This window comes from Branchiostoma belcheri, unplaced genomic scaffold, assembly GCF_001625305.1.
Source record: "Branchiostoma belcheri isolate BF01 breed outbred unplaced genomic scaffold, Haploidv18h27 scaffold96, whole genome shotgun sequence".
In the NCBI taxonomy this organism is placed as follows: domain Eukaryota; kingdom Metazoa; phylum Chordata; class Leptocardii; order Amphioxiformes; family Branchiostomatidae; genus Branchiostoma; species Branchiostoma belcheri.
In genome coordinates this window covers 753,040-771,731 of record NW_017804642.1, presented here as the reverse complement: position 1 = coordinate 771,731, position 18,692 = coordinate 753,040, and the positions used below count along the sequence as shown (strand labels likewise).

Here is an 18,692-nt window from a genome sequence, read left to right as displayed (position 1 = left end):
CAGCGTCGTTGGTACAGCCGTTGGGAGGAGTGTTGTTTGGATCGTCGTCTCTTGTGTTGTCACCTCAGTCGTTGGCATTGTTGTTTGTTCCGTTGTGAACTGAGTTTTTGGTGGCTCTGTTGTAAACAGCGTCGTTGGTACAGCCGTTGGGACGAGTGTTGTAGTTGGTGGCAGTGTCGTTTGTTCCGTAGTCGCCCGAGTTGATTGCAGAGTTGTTAGTTTTGTGGTGTCAATAGTTGTTGGCGCGGTGGTACCCTCAGTAGTGCCGATAACTGTCGTCTGATCAGTGGTTGACATTGTAGTTTGTTGTGTTGTAACGTCCGTGGTTTTTGCACCCGTTGTTACACCCGTTGACACAGCAGTAGGCTGTGTTGATCTCGCTGTGGTCTCTGTGGTTGTTAGCCTTGTTGGTTCTGTAGTCACTTGAGTAGATTTTCGAGTTGTTTGTGTTGTAGTCTCAACAGTTGTTGGCGCTGTGGTTCCCTCAGTAGTGCCTAAAACTGTCGTCTTCTCAGTGGTTGAAACCGTAGTAGGTTGTGTCGATCTCTCTGTGGTCTCTGTGGTTGTTGGCCGTGTAGTTTGCTCTGTAGTCAGATGAGTAGTTTGTTCTGTAGTCTCAATAGTTGTTGGCGCGGTGGTGCCCTCAGTAGTGCCTAAAACTGTTGTCTTCAGTGTCGTTTCCTCTGTGGTTGGCGACGTTGTAACGTGAGTTGTCCGTTGAGTGGTACGTAGCGTTGTTGGTTGGGTGGTTTCTGTAGTAGTGCCAACTGTTGTTTCCCGTGCTGTAGTTCTCTCTGTGGATAGTTGCGTCGTTTCGTCTGTGGTCCTCTCGGGCGTCGGTTGCATTGTACTTCTGACAGTGGACCGTTCAGTTGTCTGTTTGGCGGTTATTTCAGTAGTTGGTTGTGTTGTTTGTTCCGTGGAACTGACAGTCACTGTTTGTAGCGTGCTTGGTTGGGTAGTCTGAGTGGACAGTTGCGTTGACTCTTTTGTAGTCCTCTGAGTACTGCTGACAGTTTGTCCGTCGTGTCGTCCTGTCTAGTGAATGGTTGTGTGGTTTGTCTGGTGGTCTCTTCTGAAGTTGTCAATGTTGTTGGCTGTGTAGTTTGTTCGGTGGTCTCTTCCGTAGTTCTTGCAGTAGATGGCTGTGTAGTATGCTTTGTAGCTTCTTCCGTAGGTCTAATAGTGGTCACCTGTGTAGTTTGCTCAGTGATCTCTTCCGTAGTTCTTGCAGTAGTTGGCTGTGTAGTTTGTTTGGTGGTCTCTTCAGTAGTTCTTGCAGTAGTTGGCTGTGTAGTTTGTTCGGTGGTCTCTTCCGTAGTTCTTGCAGTAGTTGGCTGTGTAGTTTGTTCGGTGGTCTCTTCCGTAGTTCTTGCAGTAGTTGGCTGTGTAGTATGTTTTGTAGTTTCTTCCGTAGTTCTATCACTAGTCACCAGTGTAGTTTGTTCCGTGGTCTCTTCCGTAGTTTTTGCAGTAGTTGGCTGTGTAGTATGTTTTGTAGTTTCTTCCGTAGGTTTCACAGTAGTCAGCTGTGTAGTTTGTTCCGTGGTCTCTTCCGTAGTTCTTGCAGTAGTTGGCTGTGTAGTTTGTTCGGTGGTCTCTTCCGTAGTTCTTGCAGTAGTTGGGCTTGTTGTTTGCTTTGTTGTCTCTTCTGTGGTTCTTGCAGTAGGTGATCGAGTTGTTTCTTCTGTCGTCATCTGCGTTGTAGGCTGTGTGGTTCGTTCTGTAGTCTTTTCAGTGGTATGTTTTTGCGTTGTAGGATTCTTTGTCGTTGGGATCGTTGTAAAGTGCGTTGTAGTTGGTTGCGTGGTTTGTAAGGTGATCTCTTCCGTTGGTTTCACAGTAGTTTGTCTTGTAGTTTGCTTTGTGGTCTCTTCCGTAGTTCTTGCAGTAGTTGGCCGTGTGGTTTGTTTGGTGGTCTCTTCTGTAGTTCTTGCAGTAGTTGGCTGTGTAGTATGTTTTGTAGTTTCTTCCGTAGGTCTAACAGTAGTCACCTGTGTAGTTTGTTCCGTGGTCTCTTCCGTAGTTCTTGCAGTAGTTGGCTGTTTAGTTTGTTCGGTGGTCTCTTCCGTAGTTCTTGCAGTAGTTGGCTGTGTAGTTTGTTTGGTGGTCTCTTCCGTAGTTCTTGCAGTAGTTGGCTGTGTAGTTTGTTCGGTGGTCTCTACCGTAGTTCTTGCAGTAGTTGGCCGTGTAGTTTGTATGGTGGTCTCTTCCCTAGTTCTTGCAGTAGTTGGCTGTGTAGTTTGTTCGGTGGTCTCATCCGTAGTTCTTGCAGTAGTTGGCTGTGTAGTTTGTAAGGTGGTCTCTTCCGTAGTTCTTGCAGTAGTTGGCTGTGTAGTTTGTTCGGTGATCTCTTCCGTCGGTTTCACAGTAGTTTGTCTTGTAGTCTGTTTTGTGGTTTCTTCCGACGTTCTTGCTGTAGTTGGTCTTGTAGTTTGTTTTGTTGTCTCTTCTGTAGTTCTTGCAGTTGTTAGCCGAGTTGTAGTCGTCCTCTGAGTTGAAAGTTGTGTTGTTCGTGCTGTGGTCTCCACTGTAGTTTGTAGTGTAGTTTGCCCTGTTGTCATCTGCGTGGTAGGCTGCGTTGTTCGTTCTGTAGTCCTTTCAGTCGTATGTTTTTGCGTTGTAACTTTCTTTGTCGTTGGGATCGTTGTCATGTGCGTTGTAGTTGGTTGTGTGGTTTGTAAGGTGATCTCTTCCGTAGGTTTCACAGTAGTTTGTCTTGTAGTTTGCTTTGTGGTCTCTTCTGTACTTCTTGCAGTAGTTGACTGCGTAGTTTGTTTGGTGGTCTCTTCCGTAGTCCTTGCAGTAGTTTGCTGTGTAGATTGTTTGGTGGTTTCTTCCGTAGACCCAACTGTAGTTGGCTGTGTAGTTTCTTCAGTGGTCGGTACCGTCGTTCTTGAAGTAGTTGACTGTGTGGTTTGTAAGGTGGTCTCCTCGGTAGGTGCCACGGTGGTCGGTCTTGTAGTTTGTTTTGTGGTCTCATCTGTAGTTTCTGTAGTAGTCGGCCGTGTAGTTTGTTTAGTGGTCTCTTCCGTAGGTTTCACAGTAGTTTGCCGTGTAGTTTCTTCCGACGTTCTTGCAGTTGTTAGCCGAGTTGTTTGTTCTGTCGTTGGTTGTGTTGTTCGTGCTGTGGTCTCCACTGTAGTTTGTTCTGTAGTCATCTGAGTTGTTTGTGTTGTAGTCCTATCAGTAGTATGCTTTTGCGTTGTAATTTGTTTTGTAGTTGGGATCGTTGTGAAGTGCGTTGTAGTTGGTTGTGTGGTTTGTAAGGTGACCTCTTTCGTAGGTTTCACAGTAGTTTGCCTTGTAGTCTGTTTTGTGGTCTCTTCCGTAGTTCTTGCAGTAGTTGACTGTGTAGTTTGTAAGGTGGTCTCTTCCGTAGTTCTTGCAGTAGTTCGCTGTGTAGTTTGTTTGGTGGTTTCTTCCGTAGTCCCAGCTGTAGTTGGCTTTGTAGTTTCTTCGGTGGTCGCTTCCGTCGTTCTAGCAGTAGTTGACTGTGTGGTTTGTAAAGTGGTCTCCTTGGTAGGTGTCACGGTGGTCAGCCTTGTAGTTTGTTTTGTGGTCTCTTGTGTAGTTCTTGCAGTAGTCGGCCGTGTAGTTTGTTTGGTGGTCTCTTCGGACGTTCTTGCAGTTGTTATCCGAGTTGTTTTGTCCGTCGTCATCTGAGTTGAATGTTGTGTTGTTTGTGCTGTGGTCTCCACTGTAGTTTGTAGTGTAGTTTGTTCTGTTGTTATCCGCGTTGTAGGCTGTGTTGTTTGTGTTGTAGTCCTATCAGTAGTGTGCTTTTGCGTTGTAATTTGCTTTGTAGTTGGGATCGTTGTAAAATGCGTTGTAGTTGGTTGTGTGGTTTGTAAGGTGATCTCTTCCGTCGGTTTCACAGTAGTTTGCCTTGTAGTTTGCTTCGTGGTCTCTTCTGTACTTCTTGCAGTAGTTGACTGTGTGGTTTGTTTGGTGGTTTCTTCTGTAGTCCCCACTGTAGTTGGCCTTGTAGTTTCTTCGGTGGTCGCATCCGTAGTTCTTGCAGTAGTTGACTGTGTAGTCTCTTCCGTAGTTCTTGCAGTTGTTATCCGAGTTGTTCTGTCCGTCGTCATCTGAGTTGAAGGTTGTGTTGTTTGTGCTGTCGTCTCTACTGTAGTTTGTAGTGTAGTTTGTTCTGTTGTTATCTGCGTAGGAGGCTGCGTTGTTTGTGTTGTAGTCTTTTCGGTAGTGTGCTTTTGCGTTGTAATTTTCTTTGTAGTTGGTATCGAGGTCATCTGTGTCGTAGGCTGTGTTGTTGCAGTAGTTGGTCGTGTAGTTTCTTTTGTAGTCTCATCCGTAGTTTGTGCAGTAGTCGGCCTTGTAGTTTGTTTGGTGGTCTCTTCCGTAGTTTTTGCACTAGTTAGCGATGTAGTTTGCTCTGTTGTCATCTTTGTGGTTAACAGTGTTGTTTGTACTGTGGTATGTTTTGGTGTTGTAAAACTCTTCGTCGTTGGAATCGAGGTGAGATGCGTAGTTTGTATGGTGGTATCGTCCGTAGTTCTCACTGTGGTTGGCTTCGTTGTTTTCTTTGTGGTCTCATCCGTAGTTCTTGCAGTAGTTGGTCGTGTAGTTTGTATGGTGATCTCATCCGTAGTTCTTGCAGTAGTTGGCCGTGTAGTTTGTATGGTGGTCTCATCCGTAGTTCTTGCAGTTGTTGGCTGCGTAGTTTGTATGGTTGTCTCATCCGTAGTTCTTGCAGTTGTTGGCCGTGTTGTTTGTATGGTGGTCTCATCCGTAGTTCTTGCAGTAGTTGGCTGCGTAGTTTGTATGGTTGTCTCATCCGTAGTTCTTGCAGTTGTTGGCCGTGTAGTTTGTATGGTGGTCTCATCCGTAGTTCTTGCAGTTGTTGGCCGTGTAGTTTGTATGGTGGTTTCATCCGTAGTTCTTGCAGTAGTTGGCTGTGTAGTTTGTTTTGTGGTCTCTCCAGTAGTTTTCGCACTAGTTGACAATGTAGTTTGCTCTGTTGTCATCTGAGTGGTAAACAGTGTTGTTTGTACTGTACTTTTTTCAGTAGTATGTTTTGGTGTTGTAAAACTCTTTGTCGTTGGAATCGAGGTGAGATGCGTAGTCTGTATGGTGGTATCGTCTGTAGTTCTCATTGTGGTTGGCTTCGTTGTTTGCTTTGTGGTTTCATCCGTAGTTCTAACAGTAGTTGACTGTGTAGTTTGTTTTGTGGTCTCTTGCGTAGTTTTGATAGTAGTTTGCTGTGTCGTCTGTTCAGTTGTCAGCAATGTTGTCTTCTTAGTTGTTGGCCTTGACGTTGCTTCTGTGGTCTGTTTTGTAGTCAGACGTGTTGTTTTCTCTGTTGTCTCTAGAGGCGTGGTCGTCTGTATTGTAGTTCTCATCGTGGTAGAGTATGTAGTTGCTGGGGTAGTTGGCTGCGTAGTGGTTTGTTTTGTAGTTCTCTCAGTAGTATGTTTTGGCGTTGTAGGATTTTTTGTCGTTGGGATCGTCGTGACATGAGTAGTCTGTTTGGTACTCTCTTCCGTAGTTCTTGCAGTTGTTGGGTGTGTAGTTTTTATGGTGGTCTCTTCCGTAGTTCTTGCAGTAGTTGGCCGTGTAGTTTTTATGGTAGTCTCATCCGTAGTTCTTGCAGTAGTTGGCTGTGTAGTTTGTATGGTGGTCTCATCCGTAGTTCTTGCAGTAGTTGGCCGTGTAGTTTGTATGGTGGTCTCATCCGTAGTTCTTGCAGTTGTTGGCTGCGTAGTTTGTATGGTGGTCTGGTCCGTAGCTTTTACAGTAGTTGGCCGTGTAGTTTGTTTTTTGGTCTCTTCCGTAGTTTTCGCACTAGTTGACAATGTAGTTTGCTCTGTTGTCATCTTTGTGGTAAACAGTGTTGTTTGTACTGTACTTTTTTCAGTGGTATGTTTTGGTGTGGTAAAACTCTTTGTCGTTGGAATCGAGGTGAGATGCGTAGTTTGTATAGTGGTATCGTCTGTAGTTCTCATTGTGGTTGGCTGTGTAGTTTGCATGGTGGTCTCATCCGTAGTTCTTGCAGTAGTTGGCCGTGTAGTTTGTATGGTGGTCTCATCCGTAGTTCTTGCAGTTGTTGGCCGTGTAGTTTGTTTTGTGGTCTCTTGCGTAGTTTTGATAGTAGTTTGCTGTGTCGTCTGTTCAGTTGTCAGCAAAGTTGTCTTCTTAGTTGTTGGCCTTGACGTTGCTTCTGTGGTTTGTCTTGTAGTCAGACGTGTTGTTTTCTCTGTTGTCTCTAGAGGCGTGGTCGTCTGTACTGTGGTCCTCATCGTGGTAGAGTATGTTGTTGCCGGGGTAGTTTGCTGTGTAGTTTGTTTGGTGGTCTCTTCCGTTGTTCTTGCAGTTGTTAGCCGAGTTGTTTGTTCTGTCGTCATCTGAGTTGAAGGTTGTGTCGTTCGTGCTGTGGTCTCCACTGTAGTTTGTAGTGTGGTTTCTTCTGTTGTCATCTGCGTGGTGTGTTGCGTTGTAGGATTCTTCGTTGTTGGGATCGTTGTGACATGAGTAGTCTGTTTTGTAGTCTCTTCCGTAGTTTTAACAGTAGTTGGCTGTGTAGTGTGTCTAGAGGTCTGCTGAGTTGTTAACACAGTGGTTTCCTTAGTTGTTGGCCTCGATGATGCTTCTGTAGTCAGACGTGTAGTTTTCTCTGTTGTCTCTAGAGGCGTGGTCGTTTGTATGGTGGTCCTCATTGTGGTAGAGTATGTAGTTGCTGGGGTAGTTGGCTGCGTGGTGGTTTGTTCTGTAGTTCTCTCAGTAGTATGTTTTGGAGTTGTAGGATTTTTTGTCGTTGGGATCGTTGTGAAGACGCTGTGGTCCGTTGTAGGATGGTGCGTTGTTGGAATCGTCGTGAAGACGCTGTGGTCCGTTGTAGGATGATTCGTTGTTGGAATCGTCGTGAAGACGCTGTGGTCCGTTGTAGGGTGGTTCGTTGTTGGAATCGTAGTGAAGACACTGAAAGCCGTTGTAGGGTGGTGCGTAGTTGGGAGAGTGGTCATCTCTAAAAGGAGTCACATAGAAGGGAGGGAGAATTTCAAACCGGCCCGAAACAGTGAGCATAGATTTTATTTCACAGGTCGTCATTTACATGGTATCAATGCAGGCTGGCTTATCATAACAATGTTACATTAGGCTACAGCAAGTAATTTTTTTAAAAATTTTCATCAGCGCGCGCATTAATTTTCGCCTGATTTTTTTAATTGCTCTCTTACGATGGTCAGCATGCCGAAAATGAGCAAACATTCTGTAAATGATCCAGCAAACTTGAGGCAAAATGGTTCGCGTTTGCCTCAAGTTTCGCAAATGTTGACACTAACATGTTTCATCGCACCCAATCCAATCCAGCATAGTAGCTGCTCAAGACGGTACGACTAGCCGTTTTGCTAGAATTTCTAGTTAATTGAAGTCTTTACACATCTATCAGGACAGGTAACACTGTTGAATACAGCATTATAAAAGATCTGTTTGGTGGTGGTGTCATGTCACCTCAATTCTTGTGTAACAAGGCTTATGACCTCAAATTTTGAAAATGAAAGAATCTTGTTGTTTTTTTTGCCCGCCTTGTTTTTTTTTCGCCCTATCGCATTAAATTTGGAGTCTGCAGAGGATGCCATCCATAAAATTTACTTGCTGTGGCCTTAGAATACTACGCTACATAATCATGACATTTGCCTGATACATGCAAGACAAACTGCCCACAGGGCAGGATTTGTGCCTTATTGTTTCTGTGCGCCATAGTTTAATTTTCCATTGCTTGCGTTATCAAAGACTTGATCAACCAAGTTAGGGAAATACGGGAAGACGTTTTGAACATCCATGTGTACAGAAAATGCTAGTACGACGGTCAGTGACTGTGTGAAATCTTACTTCAGTCGCTTCAACTACTCACTCATCATATGAATGGTTGACTGTCCATGACATTTGACATGGTGCAGTGCACGCGAATAGTGGCCGTACAATGACAGTAAACAGTTTACTATGGCCGTCCAGACAGAAATAAGCACCACATTCGTTGCGTTGATACGGATATTTCGGTTTCGACATCAAACTTGACTTTTAAAAGTTAAGTCGTAGCAAAGGCAACGCGAACAAAAGACAACCTGTGGACTAACGTCTACGCAATGTAGTGGTCTGGGTGGCTACATATGTTCTCAAGTTGAAGTGTACTTCATACGACGATTTGGACAAACTGTCATGGTACTTTGACAAGGTATAGAGACAGAGAAAAGACGTGTCTAGCCAAAAGTGCAGGAAAGCATTTCAAAAAGTATGTAATTCAGACCAAAGCTTGTCTGCAAACTCGGACGTGAGCTCATCCTTTTAAACCAATGAAGTGGAAAATGTGAAAGACCTTTGACGACCCTCAAGACAACACTGAAAACCAGGTCAGGACATTGGAAAGCTGGGGAAAGTTTACACCCATCTGTACGTAGTAAACACAGACTCTTGCGTCATGAAACGAAGCTTAAAACACTGCAACTTACCATAGAGTAAACATGTTCCAATGATCTAATCAAGAACTAAACATTTAAAGTTGATTTCCAGACATATAAAGTTGATTTCCAATCACAATGGGGTCATTTTGCTGGAAAATTAGGTCAAACCCAAAATAGCACAATATATATCTGTTAAAAATTTTCTTGGGATTTCACGGCTTTCCAGTGAATATCGACACAAAAGGAAAATGATCAAGTTACTTACTTTACATGAAATCTGGACACAGACTAAATATTGTCAGTATCAAAATTTGTTGAACTTCAAGACTTGTCAGAGAATATCGTGTTAAAGAACAGGCACAAAAGGAAACAAAATGTGGCCAATTTTGTTCCCAGAACAAATAACTGAACAGTAAAGCCGCTTATACCTGTAAGTATCCCTTGTTAAAGCAATTGTACACAAACTATTGTCAGTATCAAATTTCGTTAGGATTTCATGACCTTTCAGTGAATGCCGTGCTAAAGATTTGGCACAAGAGAAACCACTTCTGTACCCATATGCCAGGGGATAAGGAAACAAATGACTGTATTACGTACATCAACCGCAGGATTTGTCGGAAGCTTAGCCCCACCACGTCAAGGCCAAGAAAGACGGACTGAACAAAGATGGCAGACTACGTGAGTAGTAAATACTGTAATTCCTGATTTCTTCACTGTACTGTTATGTTCACTGTTTTCACTGTCACTTCTGTACTGTGACCTTATCATTACAGTTAACAAATAATTCCTAGACGTTCTTTTTCCTGCACCTGTCGCCACCTTTAACATTTAGTTTCGTGAACATGTCAATTTTTCTCAGACCGTGAGCTATTGGTACCCAGAACATAAAGTGAATTACAGTATGTTGTTACTAGTATTTTGTGTCAGAAAACTGATACATTTTCTCAGGGGCTGTTTTTAACGTTACAAACTATAGGTCTGTCACGGCTAAACAAACGACAGACTATGTCAGTTCATATTAACGTTGTTGCTAGTTTTTATGACATTTTCTCGTGGACTTACGTGGGTCTTGTGCCAGTGCCGTCCCTCCTCTGTCGACCTGTAGTCGCGCCATGATCAGGACCAAAACTCCCACAGCTGTCCAGCTAAACAGGACTCCCATTTCACTCTCCTGTCGTCGGCTCAGAACAAGCAGTCTGTACGAGATACTCAGACTTTTTCGGTTGGAAAGGAAATGGAAATGTCTCGGCCTGTCCTTGAAACTGGGTGTACCCTGCTTCGGTGCTTGGCGGAATGCACAAAGACAATAAATGCGATTGTGGCATGCCTGACTCTCCCTGACCCCATAGCAATTTACATAATTATGGTGTCGTGCATCGGGTCATACTTAAAGAAATTATCGAAAGATTGGAAGATAGGGCTTGATTATTTATTGTCACTTGGTGGTGAGATAAGCTTGAGGTGGAATTCCAAGGCTTTTGTTAAGACTTTAACCGCCTGAGGTCATGATGTGATCATCAGTCAATCTGCGTGATTGGATTGCCAAATATCAGTAATGTCTTTATGCCTATAGAAAACAGAGGTGATAGTTCAGTTCAGTTCATCCTACTTGTAATCAGGTGACACCATGTACTGTCTCCACACGTTCCTGTCACGCATGACAGAGGACAGTTCAGCACCGCCCAGACCTATGTCCTCCTCGATCACCTTCTTCAGAGTTAAAGAAGGGCGACCACGTCTCCGCTTTTCCGACAGAGGTGATCACTAGGTGGTATAATTATATACCATAGAAAACAGGAAAGCTATGTGTGCGTGCGTACGTGTGTGTACGCGCGTGTTTGTGTTTGCGTGTCCGTGTGTGTCTCTCTGTGTGTATGTGTTTGCGTGCGTGCGTTTGTGTGTGTGTGTGCGTGCGTGAGTGTGTGCGTTCGTGTGTGTGTGCGTGTGTCTGTGTGTGCGTTCAAATGTGATAGGGGAGGGGAGACTTCTACTAAACTCGAGGCGTTTGGGTTGGGTTTTTTTAAGATCTTATCTATACCGGAAAATGTACTCAGACACACAATGTGGTTTTCTCTACAGTCTTCAAACCACGCATGTCGTTTTTCTACTTTAAAAACAGTGTGCTTTCACTGCAGTTCTGCAAAAAAAGTCATAAAAGACAACACCAATTGACCCATTAACAAATCTTGACCCCACTTGCTGACCTCGATCACCCCAGGGTCTGGCAGCACATTTATGGCCATGTTTATGTGAAGTCACCCAAGGCGCTTTACATGTGGTTTACCCCGAAGCCGGTTTCAAGTGGCTCCATCTGAACGCCCCAAATCACATTGAAAGCGCCTCGATCCCAAACCACTTCTAGAGGTGGTTTCGAATCGGTTTTCCCACATCGCGATTTGCGTCTGGACGCAATGTGATTTCAATGTAACTTTGCCTGATCATGGATTACGGGGTGATATTTCTTTATTTATATGCAATACCAACTTTTACGTGGCAGCAACTTAAAGAGTAGTAATGGTCAAATAATGTGTCCGTTCTAGGACGAGCTTCACTGCCTCTGAAAGGACCACGTCGGCATTCGGCCGAGATATGTTGGGAGGGGGGCACCAGCAAGCAGGTCGTTGACCTCTGACAATAATAACACACAGTTAACAAATGTACCAGTGTCAGTTGACACGATGTATATATAGCTCAAGATCAATCTTTCTACCTGCCCAACATACTAATAGGTGGACTCAACTTCTTAATTCTAGGCCCATGAAGCGTTTTTAAATTATGCTTTAAGATATAATTTTAGACAAAAAAATTAACTGGCGGGGTTTAAGGTATGTTAGGCATACATTTAGAAAGTTCACCAAGTTTCACACACAATGACACCAAAATTCACCATGCCTGGGGGCAAGACTTGAGTCTTCTACTTAGTGGTACAAATACATTGATTTTGTCTTTTTACCGTTGTTATTCATAGTTTAAAAATTCATCGTCTGGGTGTGGGTATTAGGCTTCTGGTAAATAAAACAATAGTACAAATAATGCTTCTTGCAACAATTATGAGTATTATATTGCACACATATATATGGACGACATACATACATCATTTTCCAACAAAACATGTAGCACACATAAGATACATTTCTTCATATACCTCTTCGATGCCATCTTCATAATTGCAACTGTAATATAGTCTTATAGCTTCCATTCAAGATAAAACACTCTTCTGGCACATATCTTCATAAACTCATATTCTTCGCAACTATATACAGGAATCATAAAGCTCTTAGTAGAATATTTCCACGAATAAGATTGTAAACAAAAATTTGGACCTTTTTTTAATTGAACGTTGTCTACGATTGTAGACTCAGTAGTAGACACTGTATCCACACGTTGCCATGGTTTGCAGATGTATCCTGGATATCTTGAGCGATATCAACAGGCGAAAGCACATTTTGTTAACAGGTGGGTGCACTTCACGGCGTTACCGCCAGGTGTCACCTTCGATTGGGCAAGTATCCAGATGCCATAAGAGCGACGGTGGCAACGGTCAAGGACGTGGTGAAGGTGATGAAAATGGCGGAAATGTAGACAGGGGCGTCTGTCTGCACCACAGGCGGCACGGGGCAGTCAGAGTAGAAGCTACGGGGAAACATTAATTTGATTTATTAGGCTGAATAAGACATGTATACAGCCAGGACCTCCCAACTAGCCGGAGGCTATTATAAAGGGCTAGCCCTCACAACAAGAACATAAACAATTTGGAACAGGTAACAGTTAACAGTGTCGGTTACACTTCAAATAAACATACTATTACATACCAGATGTTGCGGTCTAACGTTAACAAGCTATGAGAAACGGCCTAGTCGTCATGCGTTTTCTATAATTACATTGTGTACTATATTTACATGTCAGGTTAACATACTATTACATACAGATGTTGCAGTCTAACGGTAGGGTTAAGAGGTTATGAAATCTGGCCTAGATGTCATGCATTTACTATAATTACGTTGTGCACTATATTTACATTGTCAATACAATTCTATTGAACTCGTACAGTTTTACTATAAGTAGTTGTCGTCAAGTATTTACCAAGTATTGTCCATAGTTTGAGATGACGATATGGCATAGCAAGTTGTTTTGGCAGAACTATTTGCAAAACCTGCCCCGAATGCATGCATCGTTTGTTTCATCCACAATTTTTACAAAAATACTTATCTTTTTTTGCATCAAAGTGCCACAGCTGTAGGGCTATACATTAACTACAGTGATATGTGATAGATAAAACATGTTCTATATTGTAGACAAACCTTCTACCTAGGGTATAGAATTTTCTTCTTACACAACCAGTAAAGGTTCTCACCTGCAGTTGAGAACCTTTACTGGTTGTGTAAGAAGAAAATTCTATACCCTAAGTATCTTCCAACCTGATGAAAACCTTCTACCTGTTCTTACCTTTTTACCATTACTAAGAAACGAGAAGAAACCGAATTTACTTAATTGTAGCTACTTGACGATGTATATATGTAACGATATCTGTATTCCATTCTTTTGTTGTGACCTGTACTTAACCCAGTGGGTATGCGTGTACAATAAAGATCTTCGTTCATTCATTGTAACATGTTCATATAATGCATAGACGTTACCTCAATTATACACTTGTCATTGACGATTTCCTCACTCCTAATCATTATCTTGCTAATCTTTTTTTTTTGTCTATAATGCGGGAGGATAAAGACAAATGCGCTGCCCAAGGCAGTATAGTATTCTCAATAGAGATCTCAAACCTCCATGAAATATATGAGTTTTTACCTCCATGAAATGTGTCATGGAGGTTATATTTTCAGTTGCGTTTATCTGTCCGTCTGTCCGTCTGTCTGTCCGTCTGTCAGTCTGTTGGTCAACAAGATAACTCAAGAACGCCTGGATGGATTGGTTTCATACTTGGTGTGTTGGTAGGGTGTGACGAAAACTGGAAATGATTAGATTTTGGGCCCCCTAGTGGCTTCCCTTGGTACTGCAGCGCAACTTCCGGTTTTGATATCTCGCGATCTGGACATGCTAGGGTCATGAAATTTGGATGGAAGGTAGCTCTTGTCCTCGGGAAGAAGTCACGTGAGTTTGGTTCCCCTAGCGGCTTGTTCTGGAACTGCAGGGTGGTTTCTTTGAAAATCTTCGAGAGAGGATAACTGAACAACCGTTTGATGGATCATCATGATTTTTGGTATGTAGGTAGCTTAAGTGATGCTTGACATAATCAAAATATCATTATGCAAATCAGGATCTAATTTGCATAATTAATGAGGAAATTCTATAAATCAGCTGTATTTCATATTAGGGCTATAAAACTCTATAGACATATGTTAGTGAGAACGACAAGATCATTGGCAGATATCGATTATGTAAAGGAAGACCTAATTTGCATAATAAATGGCAAATTGGTACAATTTTATGGTGGTAACTGCTGGGAATTTAATACTTGCCATAATTGGAAGTTCAGTGAAGGTGAACATCACTAAACATAATTTATGTCAATCAGGACCTCATTTGCATAATTTATGAGGAAACGCTAGAATAGCCTTATTTCTAAGATAACCCTGTCATTTGGTGGAGAGTATGATCAATTGATACAATATATGCAAATGGCCTCATATGATTTGAATATATGCGGTGAAAAATGTAAGCCAATTACAGGTGGTCATCACCATGCGTAAGATTTATGAAAACAATACACATGTCATGGAGGTATGAGATCATCGAACTCTAGTTGTAAATGTTTTTACACGGTACACTACACTACAGTACAGAACAAAATAACACAGGCTGTCAACTCAGTACCTGTAGTCTATTCCCGAGGGAGAACATCATCAATCAAACCTGGTAGGCGAGGAAGTCTTTAACCGGCACGTCTGTTTTCCCTCAAAATACAAAAGTTCTGCTGCAGTACCAAGGTGAGCAACCAGGAGGCCCATATTTGACATTGACCTTCGGCTTTCTAAGACCTACCAGCATACCAAATATCATCACAATCCATGAAGGCGTTCTGAAGTTATGCTGACTACAAATGTGCGGAAACACAAACACACACACAGACACACAGACACGCGAAGAACAATACCTCCATTTTTCATGGAGGTAATAAGAGTCAATGTAAGAACTAAACGCATAAACAACCCGTTACCTCTTGTGTATTTCCAGCATGAATCTGTTGGCCAGGATGGCTTCTCTACAGTTTGTGATGAATCCGACTTGATGGGTGCACGCCACAAGGCGACTGTACGGCCTGGAAGAAATGAAGCATAACCTTATGTGTATACTCCGTATTAGCGACCACCATTTACACATAGAATCTGGCAGGCATAGCCGTACACCGTTACAAGATATACTATGCAAATTCTGTAATAATTTTTGTATTGAAGATAAATCGCATTTTATGCTTGACTGTATATCATATGATAACGAAGGTAAATCACTGTTCAGTTCAATTAAGCTCGACAAAAAATGTAAAACATTATCAAAGGAAGACACTTTTAAATATATCATATCATGTACAAATATAGACGTCATCAATGAAGTATGTAAGTATATTTCAAAATGTTTCAAAACGAGAGAAGAAACCATTAGAACTTAGATCTATATCACTTTATATATATATATATTTCTTTTTTAGCATTGTATACCTTTTTTATATTACTATTGATGTAGTACTCTCTAGTACATAGTACTTGTACATCCGTGCATTTATCCCCCCGGGGAATGAACATGCAATAAAGTTTCAGTTTCAATTAAAAAGAAGAAACGAATTCCGCTTAAAGCTGGATTGAAATGCCGGATGAAAATTACAACATGGTCTTACCAAAGGGCAGAGTTTGATGACGCAGGCCACAGGCATATACTCTCGTTCCCAGCCTGCAGCAGATCGGTGACGAATGACAGCGTGCACGTGACCAGGAGATGGGTGTACAGTTCGGCCTGTCCGCAGTCTCTCCACGCTTCCACCGTCTCAGCAAGGCTTGTAACTAGGACACGGCATACAGTATGTAGTGATCGTTAATAGTGCTGTGTACCGGTTCGCGCACGGTCATATTTTCAAGCCGGGGCCTGGTCGGGTTGTTTGCGTGAACGAAAAATAAACAATTTATAAAATAGTGCTCATGGTTAATTTTCTATTTTTTGTGTGTGTTTTGCTGTCTCATATTATAATTTTCGTTCCATACGACTGCCCGGCCGGGCCCCGGGTTGGGAAATGTCAAGTGTCGGCCACAGTTTTGCCCAGACGTCGACGCGCGCCGAAAACAACATGTCTTACTTCTAAACCCTGGTAGTGCAGGGCTCGCTACAGCATTTTGCGGTAAAGATGCCCCATTTTCCATTGAAAAATGTTAACTGAGAAGTCCCTACCGTATTTTACAAGTCATTGACCTGAACCTAAACCTAAACCTCTGTACTTGAATCCGGACCTGGACCTGAACGTGGGTTTAGGTACACAGCACTAATCGTTAACATGTCTTGTGATGTATGTACACTCCCTCTGGGCATAGCTGTTACGTTCTGATTTATGTTTCCACTCTTATTGGCCATTTTTGAAGTAATACCGTTCTCTGGGATGTTGATTCATCATTTGCTTTCCATTTTCGAGGAGGATTGTGCTCGGTACGCCTGGATCATACATCACAGGGAAGTGGCTGTATTTTCTGGGGAGGCCAAATGGAAAATCAAATACCCTATGTCATCACTCGTTCGAAGTCAGGCATGGTAAAGAAGGGTTAGTCGTGTACAATCGTGCCAAAAATGATATACATGCCTTGTACATTTTTACTTCATAAGTGGAAAATGTTGCATAATTTTGGACTATATATAGCCCCAAATGTGATATATGTACCCAAGATGAAAATTATATACACAAGTTTTTTGAATGTATACGGTTGAAGGATTATTGGAAAAAAATTAAACACCTTCTCTCTGAACTGGGCATCAACATAGATATCACTGTAACCTCTGTACTCTTTGGAGAGATCTTCTATGTGACTCTGGCAAAATATGCCATTTATCTATCATGGCTCAGATATAAAGATAATCCAGAATTACTTAGAAAACACAATGTTCTACATATTTTTACATCTTGAAACAAGACGTACACAATATTAGTCTGTAGTGTATGTACAGTATGTTCATTTCCAACATGACTAATTGTAAAAGTTAATACGTTGTACAATTAGTAGTGATTAACCCTTAAGTTCCCAGCATGATGTTATCATTTTGTCGTTAATTTTACCTGTAATACTAATGATTATATGAAGTTTAGGATTTAAACCTTACTATGCTCGATGTACGTTCGGTATACTCTTGACATTATGCCATGTATTGTTGTGCGATTGTATTGAGTTATACTTAATAAAGATTAAAAAAAATACATGCCTTCTATACGTACCAAACACTCGGGTATAGATGTAGTTAATGATACAGATAACATTGCGGATGGAGTTGTAATTTTTCCATCTTGAATCCTCAAATTCTGAATGACTATTTTCATGTTGTGCGGAGTCACGACGTAAATGCCTTTTAGCAAAGTCTCCACAATCTATTTGTTACTATATTAAACTACAGATGATAGGGTTTTGATGTAAAAACCACTGGTCTCATCCCTGACTAGACGTTGCATGTTATAGAAACTTCCAATCTGGTTTTAATTCTTTTCACTAAAAAACAATCTTGGTCTTATCACTGTGACGGTGAACGTTACGACGATACGTCATTGCCAAGGGGAACGTATGATAATGACATTGCTGAAAGTCGCTAACTTCATTTGTGGGTCGCTCAGAAGAGTAAAATAGATTAACCGGTATCTGGAAATAGTACAGAACGACATAGAATGAAACAACAGACTGTCATCATTTTGGGCATTATGGTTATTATTTCCTGTAATTAGATTTACCGCTTTATAAAACCTAAATGGGACCTGAAATGTCGTTTACTTTTTTGAGAGATTTTTTGTGGCAGGCTGGACAATTCTTAACATATGTTATCATGAAAGTTCATCTGTGTTGGTAGTTACATGTTTAAAGTTAAAACTTTTGTTCCAACACAAAAAAATTCTCTCACTTAGAGCTTTCGACCAGTCACTCTGGTCTTCCTCAGTAGACTGACCCAGTGAAGCTTGTCACGTGGCTTCGTTGAAGTGTGACGTCAACACTGGGTCAAAGGTATCTGGTAGACGATGTCGACCCCCGTCGCGGTTCAATGTAGGGTGATGGGCCCTGATGTATATGACTTCCCTCACCCCTCTCAAGAAATACTCTTGTTCAGTATCTAAAATCCTTACAGTGTCAAGTGAAATAAATTGTCCTCTTAACATATGTGTCTTGACAAGTGAACGGTAAGAAAAACAACCAACTTCCCTGAGAATCCCGTTTTTGTAGAACTTACTTTCCTTAGATGAGATGAAATCAGCCTGGGCAGACGTAAGCACTGTGAAGGTGCAGAACAACAGAGATCCGAATACTCCTGTCATGTTGTACCATGGCCCTGCAGGCAGAAGGAAACAGAAATTAAAACTGCAAAAGTGCACGTGGAAGTGTAAGATTGATACAACCCCACAAAGCAGAAATGACAGCCTCAGGCCACACCAATTTAGTTTCTTGGTTAACGGATTCGCCCGCTTCATTTTTTTCTGATTTGCAAAAAAAACAAAACAAATTCAGAATCAACTGCAAAATGCTCATATTTTGCCCTGAACAGTTGAAAACAGTCCTTTTCTTCCTAGTTGTTACAGTTATTCCACTTTGAATGCAGTGGTATCATCAAAAGTTCAAAATTCATTGTTTAAATTTTGAACCAGCCTGGTGTCTTAACTTCATGGCCCCTATCGTACCATTTTGGACCATAATAGGATGCCTAGGCCTGTTTTTATTTCCATTTTTCTTCGCCCGCCCGCTCCATTATTTTTCTACAAAAATCCGTTAACCAAGAAATTAAATTGGTGTGTCCTCAGTTGAAAACAAGTAACCCACAAAATGATACGAGAAGAATATAAGTCAACTAGAAAAGTAACATTTGCAAAGCAAATGCATAATGTTTACCTTCGCATATGGTCTTCTCTGTTAAAATTCTTACTCAAAACACATTTATATATATGGTGACAGACGTCTAAATCCCTCCTGCTATAAAATTGCAACACTAGTTACCATGGTGACAGACGTCTGGTTCAGGTCACTGACCTTATTTATTTGGAGAAGAGGAAGAGGAAGAAGAAGAAGCAGAGCAAAAACAATATGTTTTCCC

At 41.8% G+C, this 18,692-nt stretch overlaps 2 protein-coding genes across 2 annotated transcripts in view; both read right to left on the bottom strand.

Moving 5' to 3' along the window:
* The window catches only part of LOC109461770 (salivary glue protein Sgs-3-like), a 21,418-nt gene extending 11,698 nt beyond the window's left edge, over positions 1-9,720 (bottom strand). Inside the window, exons 1-2 of the mRNA XM_019758163.1 lie at positions 9,483-9,720; positions 6,718-6,985 (exon numbers count right to left, since the gene is read on the bottom strand). Of these exons, the coding sequence (XP_019613722.1) occupies positions 6,718-6,985; positions 9,483-9,582 (368 nt within the window). The 5' untranslated portion in view covers positions 9,583-9,720. The remainder of the gene's footprint in view (positions 1-6,717; positions 6,986-9,482) is intronic.
* A 1,800-nt stretch (positions 9,721-11,520) lies between these two features.
* On the bottom strand, positions 11,521-17,922 carry LOC109461756. Its single transcript, XM_019758148.1, has 4 exons — positions 17,838-17,922; positions 15,268-15,430; positions 14,593-14,694; positions 11,521-12,053 (listed from the first exon to the last, which is right to left on the bottom strand). The coding sequence occupies exons 1-4, from the start codon at positions 17,920-17,922 to the stop codon at positions 11,909-11,911; spliced, it is 495 nt and encodes a 164-aa protein (XP_019613707.1). The 3' UTR covers positions 11,521-11,908.
* Positions 17,923-18,692: the final 770 nt, after the last annotated feature.

Bases quoted from the DNA above. Each gene is read 5' to 3' on its own strand.
- LOC109461756 (XM_019758148.1), bottom strand. From the start codon at position 17,922: ATGACAGGAGTATTCGGATCTCTGTTGTTCTGCACCTTCACAGTGCTT. The intron at 14,695-15,267 runs GTAAGACCATGT...CATTTCTTCCAG, and splicing joins TCATCAAACTCTGCCCTTTG to GCCGTACAGTCGCCTTGTGG. The intron at 12,054-14,592 runs GTAACGGGTTGT...GTTTCCCCGTAG, and splicing joins ATGCTGGAAATACACAAGAG to CTTCTACTCTGACTGCCCCG.